The sequence below is a fragment of the Anser anser genome (genome assembly GCF_964211835.1).
Source record: "Anser anser genome assembly, chromosome: 2".
Classification (NCBI taxonomy): Eukaryota; Metazoa; Chordata; class Aves; order Anseriformes; family Anatidae; genus Anser; species Anser anser.
In genome coordinates this window covers 96864418-96881537 of record NC_139721.1, presented here as the reverse complement: position 1 = coordinate 96881537, position 17120 = coordinate 96864418, and the positions used below count along the sequence as shown (strand labels likewise).

Here is a 17120-nt window from a genome sequence, read left to right as displayed (position 1 = left end):
GGGTTTGGCTGAATGGTTGGTGCTGAAGGGCTCTGCCTCAGTCTTGCTGCTCGTGATGGAGCCATTTGAAGGATTCATTAGATATAATGTTTGTGAAAAGTGTGGAGAATGACAGCATTTACTCAATCATCAATGTTTTATTTTAGCTCCCAGAGCGACAAACCAGTAAGTAAAGAATGTCAGGTCTCAATGACACAGTGCAAACAGGGCACGCTAACATGACAGGACGGGTCGATAACCTTGCCAAGAGTAGTTCTGTCTCTGTGACATTTTCAGTAGATTTGTTCCTTATCTTTACTTCCGTCACAGAATTTTTCTCCTAAACTTTATAACTTGGCTTCTATAAACCACACTTTAAAAAAAATATATATTTCCTCACTGACATCTTCATTGTAGAATTATTCTCAAGAGGGAGAAAGAGAAATCTTTTCCAAAAGGAAATGTATTGATATGTCTGAGATCTCTGTTGCCTGTGGAGTTTTATTCTCCTTTGGGAACACTAATAATTATCGGTCTAGCTGTCTTCCACCTGCCAAGTTTTATTTGCCTTTATGTAATATCAATACTCGAAGAACACAATCAATAAATATTATGAAACGTTTCATGAGGTCTTCCTGGAAGGGACTAATTGAATGGGCATGTATAAAACATTATAGCTTAACACAGGACCACCTCTATTTCCTCTGCACTATTTATGTGGTTCATCTGCAAGTGCATCCCCCACACCAGTGTTTGTGTTCATCTACTTGTTTTTGTCCAGAATTTTTGGCTACCTCTGCAAACAGGATATGGATACACTTCAGTGTAAGGCAAACAAGCAAGGAAGGCCTGAGACTATGCTGTTGTCAGTAGGAAATAGGATCCAGTGTTGATTCTGTTTTAGGCTATAGCCATAATAACACTTCCTTCCCTGCAGTTATGTTTGATTATTCAAAACCCAGACACAACCGCAAGGCCTGATGCTCCTCTGTGTCCTTTTGCTTAGCTGCTCTTGCCTGCGGGGATGTGGATGCCAAGTGCTTTTCTCCTGCAGCCCTGACCTGTTTTCTTACCCCAGCCTCAGCAGTGAGTCCAGGAAAATACAACCACCACAAAGATCTCCCCCCACTAACTCTGCTTCTTCCTCATCTCAAACATGATCTAACAAAATGCTCTTTTTCTTTAGGAGCATCAGTGTCAAATCAGGGCGCTTTAAGTGAAAACTGAAGGTGTTGATTTCAAAAATGTTCTCAATGTTTCTGCTCTCAGCTTTCTGGATCAAGCTCGATTAGGGAGCACCAGCTGTAGCTGTGTCCTGTAGATGGTTGATTGGATAAGGTTTGTAGGTTCTCAAGTCTGCTTTTTCAGTTGGAAATAGAAATACAGTCCACTCTTGGATTTATAAAGAAAAGAAAGGATGGCGTGCATTTAATTCTAGGAACATTTTTAGGTTATATAGAGTACCCAGTGGAAGTATATATTGAAGGATGGATTAATAGTGCCAGCACCAGATGGTCTCGTGAAGCCATTGTCAGTTTTGTTGCATCTTCTATCTGGAATATTTTAGATCATGTTTCAGGATGGGAGTTTTGTTGCCAGAAGAATCAGGTTTGGAGAGGGTAGGTGGGCTTTGAAAAAGGTGGAGAATTTTGACCTAATTGTATAGTTATACATCTTTTTGTTGTTTTTGCTGGTGAAAGTCTCCTTTTCAGCTATTGCCAGCTCCTGTGCTCTTCAGAACTCATACTCCAAGTCACTTTCACCACAGAGATGTCAAATCTTTACTAATGTGCCATCTCTTAACATATGTGAAATGCTAAGGAACTGATAGAAGTTTCATATGCATCTCCTGTACTCATTAAAGTTGCTCCCCCTAGTGCCTGTTAAAAATAAAAGAACTGTGCATATTTAACATTCAGAAATAGAATGTTTATTCCCTAAGCTCTCTTCTCTCCTCCTTGTTAAGTGGAACTAAAATCATCTTTGCTTTGAAGAAGTAAGTTGTTATTTACATTTAATGCAGTGTCCTTTTGGCCTGAAAGCATTTGTGGTAATTAAACAAAATAAACATTTAATTGCCTTGAGTGCCTTTCTAAAGTTCAGGCGATGATTACTGCACTGAGACAAGGCATACTGTGCCATAATAATGTGCTAACACTGGAAGCTCCTCCTTACAGTTCCTCCTTTCCTCACTCTCTTTACAGCCTGTGCTCTGACTCCAGGTCTGAAATTAAAATATCTACAGACGAGGAGTCACTGGCTGATAAGAAACGCACAATTACATCTAGCTTTACATCTAGCTTTTTACATCTTGCCCTAAGGCATTGTTTTCCTGGGTCACCTTTGATTTCCTAAGTGTGTAAAGGAGTAGTGCAACCTCTTTTCAGGCAAAGGATGCTCACCTCAAAGGAGGTCCCCATCTCGGTGTGGTCCCCAGCACTTGTACTGTAGAAGTTACACCTGATGGGGCAAGCTGTGTGCATGGAGTGGTGTTGTGCCTGTCAGGCCTACTCTGCCTGATTTTGGAGTGGCTGCACAAACAGCACCTCAAAAGAAAGCAAAGATTACCCAGGGCACCCTGAACAACAGGATGTGAGATCTGCCTGTGGGTTACTGCCGGCTGCTTGCTGGCAGTTCTTGTAGCGTGCAGAGTTACTGCACTGGAAGAGAGTTAACCTTAATTAATGCACAAATAGTTACTGCTGCTGGCAGTGCTTAGAGCGCCCTGGGGAGGGGCATGAGGTGATAGGGAGTCTGTAATTCCTTACGATCCCCAGCATGTGCCAGCCCAACATGCGTTCTTCTCCTTACTTCCAAATTAGTCCAAGACACTGTGCCTTCCCTCTCCTGTTCCTACTCTAATGTGTGTTTCCTCAGCTTCTTCCAGCTGCCCTGTGTAAGCTCGTTCCTGTACCTGTCTGCTTCTGGAGAGGCCAGGAGCAGTCGGCACGGGCTCCTTATCAGGGGAAACGGAGAGCAGTTACGTCTTTGAATCCTCCCTTCTTGGGTAAATGATGGGTTGAAGACGAGCAAAGGCCATGGGGCTTGCCCCAGTTCTGGGAGTGGTGGCTCTCATTAACTCCTTGCACTTCACATGCTGGCAGCAGGCAGGTGGCTGTTGCAGGGGGGTCACCTTTCAGGGGCAGACAGCTTTTTACCTAGAGTGTGACTGGAGCCTGCGTGCTGCCGCATTCCCACACCCTGGAGGCACTGCTTATCCAAAAACACTTAGCACTGAGCTGCAAGAGAGACCACAAAGGCATAGGTATGATACAGGGGGAGTCTGTAAAAGGGCCCTTGTGTTGTTGATATTGCAGTATCTGTTTGAGTTTTGACTCGGTTATGTACAGGATTTAATAAAGAAAGCTGATTTCATTTCAGGAAACTTGCAATCTGAAAGGCTCTTGAGGAAAAAAAAAAAAAAAGCTAGACCTTTATTCCTTATGAGGATTTTTGGGGAAAATGTTCTGATTTAAATTTTCATTTTGATTTTTCTATACCACATGAGAAAAAGCTCCCCAAAAGGATTGATACAGATCTAACTTTGCAAAAGAAGAAAGGATGTTTTTTCATGCCCAATGTAGGCCATGAGCTTGTCTGTAGATTTTTACTGTACAAGGGAAACTGTAATCGTGTTTGCTCTTGGGCTTTGTGGGCAGAACAATGTGATATAAGAAATGCCCTTCTCACTTCATCAGAGCATGTGACCTAAGCAAGTACTCCACAAGAGCTTCAAAATCTGTGTGCCTGTAAGCCCTGAAAAATGGGCACAAATTAAAGTCAGCTGCTGTAGGGGATGCTCTCAATTGCTAAAACAACCAGAGCAGAGCACCAGACCAAACACCCAGAGCAGGCTGATGCCTTTTTCTGAACAAACCATATAATCTTATTTGTCATCTTTTTCTTTGAGCAAAGTTAAGTCAGGGCCTTAAGGAAATCAATTTGGAGGAAAGAAAATATTCAAACTAGTTGATTGCAGATGTTCTTTTTAATAAAGCGATGGTTTCTGTAGTATTTATTCAGCCCTGCTATATCCTTTGTGCTGTCCACTAGGCAGCTGCAACCCAGTGATAAGTTAACTCTTTTGTTGGTTTACAGTAGAACTCCTAACTTCATTTTTTCCTCATGGTTGCTGATTTAAGTTATTTAAATGTTAGAAAACTCATTCAGCAAATGTGTGCAGTTTAAAGTCAGCAGAACAATATCAGGAATGATAATTATTACTGCCATGACTTACTGTGTGTGTGTTAATGATTTCACCTAGCCTTCAGTCCAGAGCAGAGCTCGGTTCTCAGGCTGTGCAAGTGCCCTGTGTGCCTCGTTGTTTAATAAACCAGCACAGCCTTAGCACTGCTTGAAGCTATATAACAAGCAGTGATGCAGTACGCAGCATCTTGAATAAGAAGCTCCAACAAATCTCTACTTTTCAGAAAAGTTTCTTACAGGATGTGCCAGACATTTTCTCTTTTGAGTGTGAAATGCCTCTTGGCTTTTCAAGACAAGAAAGATTTCTTTTTGGGTTGTATGTGTTTTAGAGGTAAATGCTTACAGCTTCAGCATCCAGGATACTGAATTTACAGACAAGGCAGTTAGTAAAAGAGCAGGGTTTGATTTTTCTTTTTGAAACAAAAGGTGAAATAGACATGTGAATAAGAACAATTGGTAAGTTGGAAAGGGGGTAGCCATTCCCTGTTCCAGTATGGAGAACAGCTGTCCCATCCTTTGCTGATACCCACATCAGAAACGTTTATATCCATGCAGATTAGCACTACAGTTCTTCAAACTGTGTTTGGCCAGAAGCATGACCCACCACAGAGAACCATCACTGTGTACAGGAGGTTATCGTTTGCCTTGAAATCCTTCTTTGTTAAATCGCTGCTTCTGTTGGGCTGACATTTTGGTTACAAGCTCTTGTCTGAAGATGTTCTTTCACTGTGAAAACCTCTGTTTCAGTGCAGCTCTTCCAGTGTCAGATAAATTAAAAAAAAAAAAAAAGAAAATGCACATCGAAAGTCTCTTACTGTTTCACAGTGATTACTTTTTAATAGCTTCTTTCCCTGAAGCCACAGCTGCTGTGTGCACGCACTTCTGCCCAGCCAGGGTGTGCTGATGCCTGGTATCCCTGCCAGCATCCAGCTGGGGTTTGTCTTGACCTGACAGTAGCTTTGCAGAGGGCTCTAGCTCCTCCTATTAAGCTTTATTCTGAACCCTCTGGCAAAAAGTATTTCATAGCATCTGTATAAAGGGGCTCCAGGTTTTCCAAGGCATAGTCTTTTTTTTTTTTTTTAATTCATTTAATTTCATTGGCAAGACTTTAGCCAAGTGGATGTGGGGTCTTTTCCATGGTGTCCACAGTCCCAGTACCCTTGATCTGTTGGGTGTTATTGCACAGTCTTTATAGCTCTGACCATATGCTTGGCAATGTAAATGTGTCCAAGTTCTGTGGCTGTACAGCAATGTCCAGGACGACCAACATCTCTGGGGAGCACCAGAAAGATCTGCTATGTGTGAAAATGTGCAGCCGATCCCTTTCTGCACAGGGAGTCTCAAGCATCCATAAAGCATCTGTCATACCACAATACAGCAGCGTATGGTGCATATGGTGGTATTACAGCATGTATGTTGTACATGCACAGCTGCAAAATGCCATGTGAAGCGGCAGCATTTCTATTGCCAGCATCTCCAGAAAGGCTGGAAATGTTGCACAGAGCTCCTGCAGCAGTTTACAGGGTTTGTGTCTGGTATGTGTTTTATGCCAGTAGTTTATTACTTGCTCATTGAAATGCAGATGTTGAAATGTGCCCTGTAGCACTGAGGTTCTCCTTCCTTTATCATCCCTTGAAGTACCCGCAGTGTGCCCTCGAACACATTAGCTTGTTTGAGGTTTCTTAGCCTGAGCTCTCAGCTTCCTTGCCTTCACCACACTGACTCATTGCTTTTTTACAAACGGCTTTTGAGCCATTGAAGCGTTTGCCGTGACACCCCAAAATCATTTTGTCAGCCGAGTGCTGGCTGTCGGGTCTGTCCTCCGCCCTTCCTTTGGCTTCATCCCCGTGGCTGAGGGTGATGTGGGCACTGGAGAGCAGCCAGCCCTGCTACATGGGGGCTTCCTGCCCCCGGCAGCCCCCCTGCTGCTCTCCCAACAGCACTTCGGGGGGGAAAGAGCCCAAGGAAGAAACATAGGCACTTTTAGAATATGTTCTGCTTGCCATGTTTGCGCCGTTTTAACCCAGTCTCCAAATAATGATGAGTCCCTGGGATGGGTCCCAGACCACCTCCGGCGCAAACCTTGGGGGGCATAAGTTTTGCGTTCCTCATGTCTGCTCAGTGTGCTTTTGTTCTTTCTGGGTTAGCCAGCTTCCCCTTCCAGGGCTGGCCTAGGCTATTGTGCTGCTGAAAAATTAGAGCTTAAGTTTTGTAGCTAGCATACACTGGTGCAGCTTCCTTGACCTCAGATTTGTAGCTGGGCTTTCATTTAACATTTCAATAGAGACTATAGCCTGTATTCCACAGCGTATCTTATCAATGCCTCTTTGCGTGCTTTTTTGCAGGGTTTTTTAAAGCCCTAGGAAGCTTATCTTTTTTTTTTTTTTTTTCTGTCTCTCTCTCTAGTTTTGTATGGAGCTGAACCAGCCGACGCTGCCAAACATCCGCAAGTGGAAGGGCCCTAGAGGATGTTGGAAGGGTGTTGTTTCCGAAAAGCCCTCGGGCCAGCTACATAAGGTACATTAATCCCTACGTTTGAACTTTTGCTTCAATTTTTTTCCCTTTAACCAAGGACATATTCTTAATCTTTTTGGCAAGGTTTGCAACTTTTTTTTTTTTTTTTTTTAAAGCTGATTCTTCATATGGCATTCAGTTTGACTGTGCTATTGATTATTTGGAAGAGTTGTTTTCCCCTGTCCATGGGATACTTTTAAGGAGGAAGGTGTCCATGTGTTTGGGGGAAGTATAACAGGTAAAAACAGTACAGAAATACAGAAAAAAGGCTACACTTTAGGACAAGGAAAGAGCCCATTGTTTTGCCCCTGACATGCTGCAGTACTTCTGATTTTTTTCTGCTGGTCAGCTGAGCTTGCTCTGTTATACAGCACTGGCTGGAATTTGGAAGAGCTTCCAGTTTTTCTAATTTACAAATGAAGAGCCTACAGAGGAGCTGCTCAGCATGTTCTCCTCCTCTGGCAGAGGAGCTTATCTTGCACATTCCCTAAAGTGCCATACAAGTATCTTTGAAATATGCCTTGGACTCTATTGAAAATCAGCAACTTGCTGCACTAGGCTTTTCCCTGCAGCATCGTCTGTCATGGGAATATATATACGTACTGCAACAAGGTACTAATTTACAAGGTGGTGAGGGTTGTGCCTTCTACCCTTGACAATATTCAAGGTATAGCTATATGGGGCTGAATTCTACTAATGGTACCCAAAGGTGGTCTCTCCCAAGGGAGATCTCTCGCTTTCCCTTCAGGGGTGCTAAGGATATAAAACATGAACAACAACAACAACAGAAAACACCTGAGCACCACAAGAATTGTCCTGTACCTACCAATAGAAAGACTAAGGGTCTGAATGGGTCCAAAGCTTTACACAATTCAGAACAACACTTCTACTTCCAATGCAGACAGCAAATCCCCTTCAGAGCATTTTGTTCCTGGCTGGAAGCTTTACTTTGGAACCTCTTCTTACACCAGATCATTAGAGCACGGAATTTAAACCGATATGTGAAATTGTGCAAAGTTGTTCCCTTTGCTTTGTCTTTTTTTCCAACAATGATTAGTAATTGTCTCAGAGTTTCTGTGTTGAATCCGGAGTCCTTAGTCGATTCATTCTTGAATCTTGTGTTTCCAGAGATAGCAATGAAAGTTTTGACTGTGGACTGAGTAACTAAAAATCATCATGTACTTTGCTTTACTGGTAGGGATGTAAGGATGAAGGATTCCCCAGATTATGGGAGAAATCTGTGGCCAAACTAAGAATAGAAATGTTATTTACTGACTCTTCCTTTTAGGTGCTTTTACAGAAGGGAAATCTGGCTATGCTACAGCACCCTACACTAAGCCAAAAAGCCTTTTCTACCCCGTAGGTTAGTTGATGGGTTCATTAGGTTTGAACGTTGTGTACACAAACACAATGCAATGAAATAATGCAGTGGTACTCTGAATATATCACATCTTTGGCACAAAGTGATCTCGAGACTCTCTGCAGGGCTAAATAAGGCAAAATAGTGGTTGGTGCATAGGTTTGTGCTCCCACTCATCCCAGTCATTTGGCCTTCTACCAAACACTGATAATGGCCACTGGGTTGATGGAAAATCTGGAGCTAGGGAATAGAGGGGGGCTGCTGACATCTGTTTTATTCTTCTACATCTTTTCTTGTAGCCTACTCAGTTTTCAGACATTAAAATACTGACAAAATTATTCCACCAGTTTCAAGTCTAAAACTCGCTAAATGGGCTACCAAAAGATTTTAGCCAACCTTAATACTTTCTTTCAAGGCTCAGTGGAAGACAGCAGAGCATATAATACTTGTTTTTTTGCAGCTGAAATGGAAAACTTTTCCTTGAGATGGATTTAACTATGATTCACTAAGAGAAACAGGTTTGAATGATACCAAGGCAAATCCTGTCTGTGTGATGAGAGGAGAGGCTTGACAGGCTTTGAATTAGATACTGCTGCTGGTGTAATGAGGGCGGACAGCTTTCTGGGAATGCCATGGTCCCAAGTAGTCCAAAAAAGCATGAAGGATGATAGACACTGGGATGAAAGGAGCAGAGAACTGAACATGAAGCACTTGAGCTGCAAAAGAGAGAGAGAAGATTGACAGGGCTGAGAGGTCTAGACCAGATGTTGTGCCAAGAGGCTGAACGAGCCTGGATATTTTTAGCTGGTGACGACAGAAGTCTGTAAAATCGTGTATGGTGTGGAGAGAAGGAACGGGAAAAGATGGCTTGCAGCAGTGTGCTGGTGCTGGGAAGAGCCTGTCAGGGCAAACATCAGCCTCTACACCCCCCAGCTTCCCTTATGCTCTTCCTGTAAATGTCTGCCACTAGCAGAGATACGATGCTGGGGACATAGGCTCCTGCTCAGGGTAAGACAAAAAAAAAAATCCTTATTTTCTTATGGGCAACAAGCTACCTTATTATTGACCACACCGAGAAGAATTGGATTCCTTGCCTGGAACAGCAGGAAATGAGGGACGTGTATCAGTCCACACATGCACACAGGAGGCTGCAGCTTTAGCTCTCACTGCTGCAGCAGTCCTGAATGCGCTCTACCTGTGTAAGATAAAACAGCTTATTAAATTGTTGGCTGGAGCACGCAGTGCTCAGGTTACCTGGTTGTCTGATAGCCAACGCGCAAGTGCGAGTGGCTGTGAGTAGCCAAGCAATGTGCATTTCAACTCGGTGTGCTCGGCTTTCAGTGAAGCCATTGGGACTGCCTGTCCCTCCCACATCTTGTGGGGGTTTTGGCCAGGGCAAAATAAAGGAGCTTTTCCTCCTGTTCTTGTTATCTCCTACGGATAATCTAGGGTGCTGTTTCTCCCTTACACCTGTGCACAGCAAGGTAGACTTCCTACCCTCAGCAGGTGCCAGGCCTGGGTAGAAACTTTTCCCCACCTCTGCATATTTTGGGAGTGATGTACGCCACTCCAATACCAGCAGTGAGACTGAGACTGAGGCATTTGGGTGAAAGTTTCATCTAGGAGACTGCATTTGGGCAGAACATTTTGTTTTTACCATCTTTTTTTTTTTTTTCCTCTTCTCTTGCTTTAATTGCAGAGAGTTGAATACTCTGGGTTCCTCTGGGATACAACAGCTGGCATTGAGCTGAAAGATGCCTCTTCTCAGGAGAATGTACAGACTAATGGCAATGGGAAGCACTCGTATCCTCACCCATATCTTGCACGTTTCAAGGTAACTTATTTGTGCTGATGGACCCTTGCAGAGATGAGCTTTTATTTAAAAATTTTGGACAAGAAGCTGGAAAGAGGCACAGTCTACTAACAGATAAAAACTTGCATGAGACTAATCCATTTCATCAAATCAACAGTTTTTCATGGCTTGATTAAAATCAGGTGCTTAGTGGGCCTTGATAGGTAGGGTGGATCACCAGGATCATTCCTTCCCCCTGCTCCTGTGGGAGGGAGCCATGCTGCAAGGGAGCATTTGGGTATGTTGGGGGGATCTTTGGTAGTGTCTGCAGTCTGATAGAGTGACAGAAGTCACCAGTCACTTGCTCTGGCTTTTCAAGAGGTGAGTATCCAGCAGCGTGCAACCACAGCTCTGTGGTTCTGGTCAGTGCCATACATCAGGGGTGGAGATGGGGTGAGTGTAGGCAGAATGGATGTTTACAGAAGGTTTTGTGCTCCTGAGAGGCTCGGGCTGATCTCTTACATCACTGGCATAGTGTAGAGTTTCCATTTTAAAGCTTTTTCACTAGGCTGTACCTGTGTACAAGAAACCCATGCATTTTGGAAACTGACTCTTTCCAAGCTGTTCTGCATATGCTTGAGTGAACATACAGCCTCCTTCTCCACACAGGCTGTGATGGAGAGTTCTGGTTTGGGGAATTTGACATCTCTGGTAATGCTTTGAGAGAAGTTTCTAATAAATATAGACAAGTTAAATTAGGAGTAAGTATTATTTGTGCCACACAATAAAGTGAGTCCCAGAAGGTGACAAGAAGATTGCAGGAAGCCAACTGCCCAATTCAAGATGCATTATTTTTCATGGCTAATCTCTGTGACAGGCCAAGGCCAATCATAGGAGAGTAGTAATTAGTCCATGTAATGATGACGACATTATTCATAGCGTATTAACAACTGGTTTTGCAGTCAGCTTCTCACTGCAACTGCTGTGGAAAGAAGCTGCATGCTTACAAAAATCAGTTTCCCCAGAACTGTAAGGATATTAGGCTGTTGCAAGAAGAGGTGCAAAATGTGTTCCCTGTCTTCCCAAAACACCAAGACAAAACAAAATACACTGTGTGCAGAGCAAAGTGGGTCCTAGTCACCAGGATTTAGTACTGAAAGTATGTGGAATAGGTGTATGGCTTTGCTTTGTGACCTTCCTTGCCCTTTATTGATTTCGCTCCTTGCTCCCCCAGTTTGGGAAGAATGATCTGACACTGGTTAACCTTCACCTGGCCTTGGCATCTGCAGCAGGGGAGAATACAGGGAAGAACCACGACAGCCACAAACTAGCAACCTTTGCACAGACTTTGCAGGAGACTCTGAAAGGTACGATGTTGTCTTCCTTCCAGTTAGCACACGCACACTGGTCATCTTGCCTAATCAAGAAGAATTTAAAATATATATATAACTGTCTTAGTGCAGGTTTCAAAAATATCCTCATCAACTTTAGATTGTCTTTACCTTTATTTGAATGCTTCACAGTGTGGCAAATGTGTTTTTTCTCTGTTGATTACCTTTTAATCTATTATAATTAATGCAAATAGAAAAGGGTTTCCTACTGGCTTTGACTCCACTTTTCAAGTGAAACTCCTTGTGATTTTATGGTAGTGTTAGAGGAAGTTCAGCCAAAAAAAAAAAAAAAAAAAAGAAAAAGACATCTGCCTTTTTTTTTTTTCCAAAAGAATTTGGTTCTATGTTTATTGTTGGATATTTGGATGTATTTTGGAAAACTCAGTGCAAGTCAGAAGGTGCCTGCTAATGAGAAAAGAGACCAGAAACTAGCTTTCGTACATGGGTGTAATATGCAGAATAATCCTGTTGTTTTCAGGTAAGTTGCTCTGGTTTTACACCAAGATGAGGGACACCAGAATTTAGATCTCAACTTGAGCAATTTAATAGACAGCTGAAATTCTTTGCTTCATTTCTAAGAATTGCTTCTTATTCTGAGGCTTGCAGATTAAACTGTTTCCTGTGGAGCAGAACAGCAGGTTTCAGATACAAAGTGGTGTTTATATTGGTGATCTTTTCATAGGAATAGAAAAATCTAGCCCTTTGCTTACTGCTTAACAAAGACACAAAAGGGTTACAAGGTTATACTCATGTTTTCCACTTTGCACAGTTTGGCAAGGTTGGTCACTTGGAAGCATTAAAATCCTAATGCAAGAAGTATTTGCAGTTTTTATACATGTTCTATTGTTTTTCCTTTTAAGCTGCAAGAGTCCTGTCAGAGCTATTTTTAAGTGTTATGAATTTAAGTATTTATCCACATACCTTGAAAATGAAAAGGATGAAGGCAAACAAAAGGATCATTTGTTTAATCCCAGAAGGCTGAATCAGGACACGGATAAATGTGTAGCACTTCCAAAGTCAACAGAGTTGCATTTCCGCTGCATCTAAATTTAGACTGTTGACATTAGGGTTTCTTTTTAGTTTGTGTTTTTATTTTCATATGGTGGGCATGTTACCGGAATGTATTTGTTCTTGACTTAATCTGTCACAGAAGAAGAGCTTCAAATTCTTCCAAACTTGTGGTGTGCAGGTCTTGTTTCATAAACAAATGGTTTTTCACGTTATTTTCAGTATTGAATTACCCTGCCAAAATCAATGTCATGCTTAAAATTACTGCCATCCTTCATTTTTTTTCCCAAATCAATCCATAAAATATGGTTAAGACTGATTTTCCTGTGACTACTCCAGTAAGTGTGAGTTTCTGATCCCATTTTGCTAACAGGCACCTTATTTGCTGTCTTTCATTCTTAGAAAGGGGCACGTGAGCATCCAAGGAAATGTAGTTATCATGCACAGTTTCGTGTAATGTCTCCATTCCCCAGAGCAGTGGTGTCCTCATATTTCTCCCATCAGACAAGCGGATCCTGGCATCTCTTTTCCCTTCTTCTTTCCCTTCAGCAGCACCAGAGGGACTCAGTGTCTGTTTGCTGCTAGTAGCTAACTCAGCAGCAACCCTTCTGCCTTCTCTCAAGCATTCCACCTGTCTTCACTGTGATGACCATGGCCACAAAGACGCCATCCTGGATGTGCTGGACCCAGGGATCAGGGTGTTGGCTTAGTTATTTTCTCCCATCTGGCTTGTCCATATTGCATAGATTACCCATGCATCAGGGACTAGGCTTAGAAGACCTTTGAGAGGTGGAATCTTACCAGCTGACGTGCTGTCACATCCTTCTCATGATCTGGTTTTCACTCTCTTCAGGAAGGATTTGGGTGTTTAAGGGTGTGCTGTTTGGTTCATTAGGGGACTGATTAAGGACATGGGGAAGTCTGGGGAAAGTGTCCTACAGGGGTCTCTTTGGACTGCTGTGAAACAAAGGAGGGTTTCACAGTTCCTGCAGAACAGCAGAATTCAACACCGCAGACTTTCTGCAGGTGGTTGCCTTTGTCTCTGTGGACTGGAAGTCCCTCAGCTGCTTGCAGCGGCACGCAGCTGATCAGATGTGCGGGCTGGTGCCCCTGCAGCAGTGCTCAGCCACTGCCACAAAGGGGACCAGAGTTAAGGCAGGGCTTTTCTTTTCTGGGGCACACCCAGAAGGACCCGGACAGGTTTGTTTCCTTTGCTCTGGCTGCTTGGTGTCCGTCAGGGGCAACGGGAGGCAGATCAGACTGAAACTGCAGGGCTGCTGCTCGCGGTATTGCTGTCATAGGAACTGGCAGAAGTAGCGAGTCAGGATGAGGGGAAATGCAGCTGGCGGTTATCTAGACAATCACTGGTGTCATCTGCTTTTTCTGCCCAGCGCAGGCGGGCTGCACAGCCTTTCTTCCAGGGATTTGCAGCGATGTGGAACCCCAGAAGCTTCTGGCAGAGGGGACCAGAAGTGACCCTTTCCCTCGGTGATGTGCTGGCAAACTGGGTTTCAGCTTCTAATGGTTGCTGCACCCCATCTATTCCATCTCTGTCCACTTTATGTTGCATTAGGATTTTATGCTTAGCTGTTCTGCATGAGAAAATTTAAAACAGTGAAGAATACAGTGATTCATTTCCTGTGCATACTCCAGACTGACTTTGTACCTGCTTCCACAGACATGTCTAGGTGTTGGTTGTTTTATCCTCTGCTATTTTTAAATTGTTCAGAACTGAGCAGTCAGTTAAAATTTCCACTTGTGATTATGATTTTTTAATATATTTTTCACGTAAGGCTGGAGGATTTGCTAAAGGAAATGTATTTCGTGCAGGATCGAGGTGTTGTTGCTAGGATTCCTGGCTGCCTGCCATTTGTAATCTGCATTAAGGATATGCTCTGGAGCTTTCTAGAGTGGCCTTACTGCTTTATATCGCCACGCTGAGAACATGGCAGAAGCCAACTGCTGCCTTGGCCATTAAGCAAGCATTAGTCCGGAAGGACTGCAGCGGCATGGTCACATCTGAGCAGCCAGTTACGGTTGCCCTGTGATGCAATTTCCTTGCAGCCTCGTGGCACCCGGGCGTAATGTCATCAGGTTCATCATCCTGGGCCTGGCAAGTGAGAGATCTTGGGTTTTTTGCAGTGAGATGCATGCAAAACTGCCAGCTCCCAGCAAGCATACTGCTCAGCATCATGCAGGAAGGGAAGCCCATCTGGCCAAGATGTGAGCTGTAAAGGTGTAGGGTGACATTTTGGAGGCACCATTCAAGCACTTTATTCAGGTCATGAGAGGAAACCAATTCCCTCCAGGGGATTTGGTCCTTCCCCATTAGACAAGCACCGATTTTCATTTGGGTTTTGATGGAGCTTAAAATAACTTGGGTTTAGGTTTGTTTTTTATTTCTTCTAGAGGTGGGTAAGTCACTGCCACCAACACTTTGTAGAATAATATTTAAATATCATGTCATGTTCAGTATGATTTGTGGCTTGCAAAGGGCAGAAAAACCACAAGTAGTTTCATTATTTTTTCATCACCCCTCTGCATCCTAGCAAGCATCATGTTTTAAAGTTTTTTTTGTTTGTTTGTTTGTTTGTAAGTCATAAGCCATCAATCTCTCTGCACTCCTGCCCTCTCCCAATCCCTGCTTGAAGCACTGGAAGCAGAGTGCAATAGATTTTGTTGTTTAACTTGTGCTCCCTCTCCTGGCTAGCTACTTCTACAGCAACAGCAGACAACAAATAGCTTTATCCATGAGAGATGCATATGGTAGAGCAATCACTTGGTCCACCCCTCTCCCTCCACACTTCAACCCCAGAAAGCAAAGAAGCAAAGGGGCTTACAGAGAATTATAGTTTTCTTCTCTGAAGTCAGCTCTGTTATAATTTTTGGTGCATTTGTGCATCCTTGTTGCAGCTTTCTCCTTCCCCAGTACCAAGCTCAGCATTGCAGCAGTGTCTTCTCTCAGCTAGCACAGTCCTGGAGTTCATCGCACCTTTCTGGCAGGGGTTTGAGACGAGCACTGGGGCATGTTCATTCTCCTCTTACCTGGTGCACAGCTGGGATATCTCTGTCTACAGTTGTGGAGCTCTGAAGAGCACATGCTATGGATATAAAATTAAGGTCCAGTGTTTCCTTTCTCATTCAATTAGGATTGGAAATAAAATATAAGTGAGGTAATCATATTTCCACAGAAAGATAGGATTTTTGGATGAGCATTTCAAGTCATTTCCATGTTTTTTTTTGGAAATTCAGCCCTAGCCAAATTTGAAGACATCAGAAGTTAAATAGTATCTCTTCAGCCATCTGGGAGAATGAAAGCTTCTATAGCCAGTGAGTGTCTGTGTGGTTTGTGAACTAATCTTCTGCTATCAGGACTGCAGGCTGCTACTCAGGCTTCTTCTTTGACATTTCTTCATTGCACAGGCTTAGAAGGAGCACTGCACTTTCGGGGCTCTGATATTATACTAGCAAAAGACTGTGTCTTCCAGGAATTATCACAAAAATATCCTTGACTCTTACAGGAAAGCTATAAAAAGAAAATGTCAGGGCAGGTTGGAGCCAATATGTATATCTTGCAGAAGAAGAAAAAAATAAGCTTACAAAGTCACAGATTTATAAAAGCCTCTAAGACCAGAAATGCTAGTCTTTGAATTTGTCATTGTCTGTGAGCAGCAGGCAAAGGATGCCAGTATAATCAAGATAATATTTAGAAACAAACAAGAAACACATACTGGATGGTTTTTATTGTCCTGAACAGAAGGGCCATGAGTAAACAGCCAGTGAAAAAGGCTTTAAACAGCATTACTTTCAGTAGTTCAGAGTAAAGTCAGCTTTGCTACAAAGTATTTGTATAGTTCCTCCTTCCGTTATCTCCCCTTCTTGAATTTAAGGAGCGGATATCCATTACTTCCATTCATTTATTTTTTTCTTTCCATTTTTCTTGTTTTCCAGGAGAAAAAGACGTGATCATCCTGGGAGATTTTAACCAGGCTCCCGACAGCAGTGACCACGACATACTGAGGAAAGAGAAGTTCCATCACTTGGTCCCTTCAAGTACCTTCACCAATATCAGCACAAAGAACCCTCAAGGATCCAAGTCACTGGACAACATCTGGATCAGCCGCAGCTTGAAAAAGGTTTTCACAGGTAGAGTTTCTGGTTAGGTGTTATAACCTGTGTGCGGTCAGCGGTGCGTGTTGAATGTGAGGGCTATCACTTGGTGTGTAGTGACTTCCTACGGCTACTGGTGAGGCTGCCTTCAATTATTGGGCATACTGACTAGTTCTTTTGCAAGCTTGTGGAAATGTTTAAATCCCGACATCCCTTCCACATTAATCTTTTTTCTCTGCAATTCTTTTTCATGCAGGCCACTGGGCTGTTGTGCGAGAAGGTCTCACAAACCCATGGATCCCTGATAACTGGTCCTGGGGCGGGGTGGCTTCGGACCACTGCCCCGTGTTAGCTGAATTTTACATGGAAAAGGACTGGAACAGGAAGGAGGTGACACGGAATGGAAATGGGGTGACCCTTGAGCGCAACGACTTGAACACTAAGCATGAACGATGATATGAACTGGGGGGGTGTATCCTGGTCCCCGAGGAGCAGTCCATAGCTCTGTTTGCTTGAGACTCAGCTGCAGAGCAGAACTGCCTCCCCTCTCCCTCCTTCCCACCATCCTCCCCACATCCAGAAAGCAGCATCAGCACTTGACTGATGGCTGTCACTCTGTGTCCCTCACGGACAGTTTTTGGGACAGTTACTGTCTCATGGCAATAGAGCTATCTGTAACTTTTTATGGGCACACAATGGACATTGCCTGGAGATTTGGATGAGAACTGTACAGAAAATAAAGTGTACTTTTAATACTGTA

The 17120-nt window shown here is 43.3% G+C and overlaps 1 protein-coding gene across 3 annotated transcripts in view; it reads left to right on the top strand.

Annotated features, from left to right (window-relative positions):
* Positions 1–17120, top strand: part of EEPD1 (endonuclease/exonuclease/phosphatase family domain containing 1) — a 108442-nt gene extending 91322 nt beyond the window's left edge. For all 3 annotated transcript variants that reach the window (XM_083823551.1, XM_083823550.1, XM_083823549.1), the window contains 5 exons: positions 6592–6702; positions 9759–9893; positions 11086–11218; positions 16202–16396; positions 16617–17120. In XM_083823551.1, coding sequence (XP_083679677.1) covers positions 6592–6702; positions 9759–9893; positions 11086–11218; positions 16202–16396; positions 16617–16816 — 774 coding nt within the window. In that variant the 3' untranslated portion in view covers positions 16817–17120. The remainder of the gene's footprint in view (positions 1–6591; positions 6703–9758; positions 9894–11085; positions 11219–16201; positions 16397–16616) is intronic.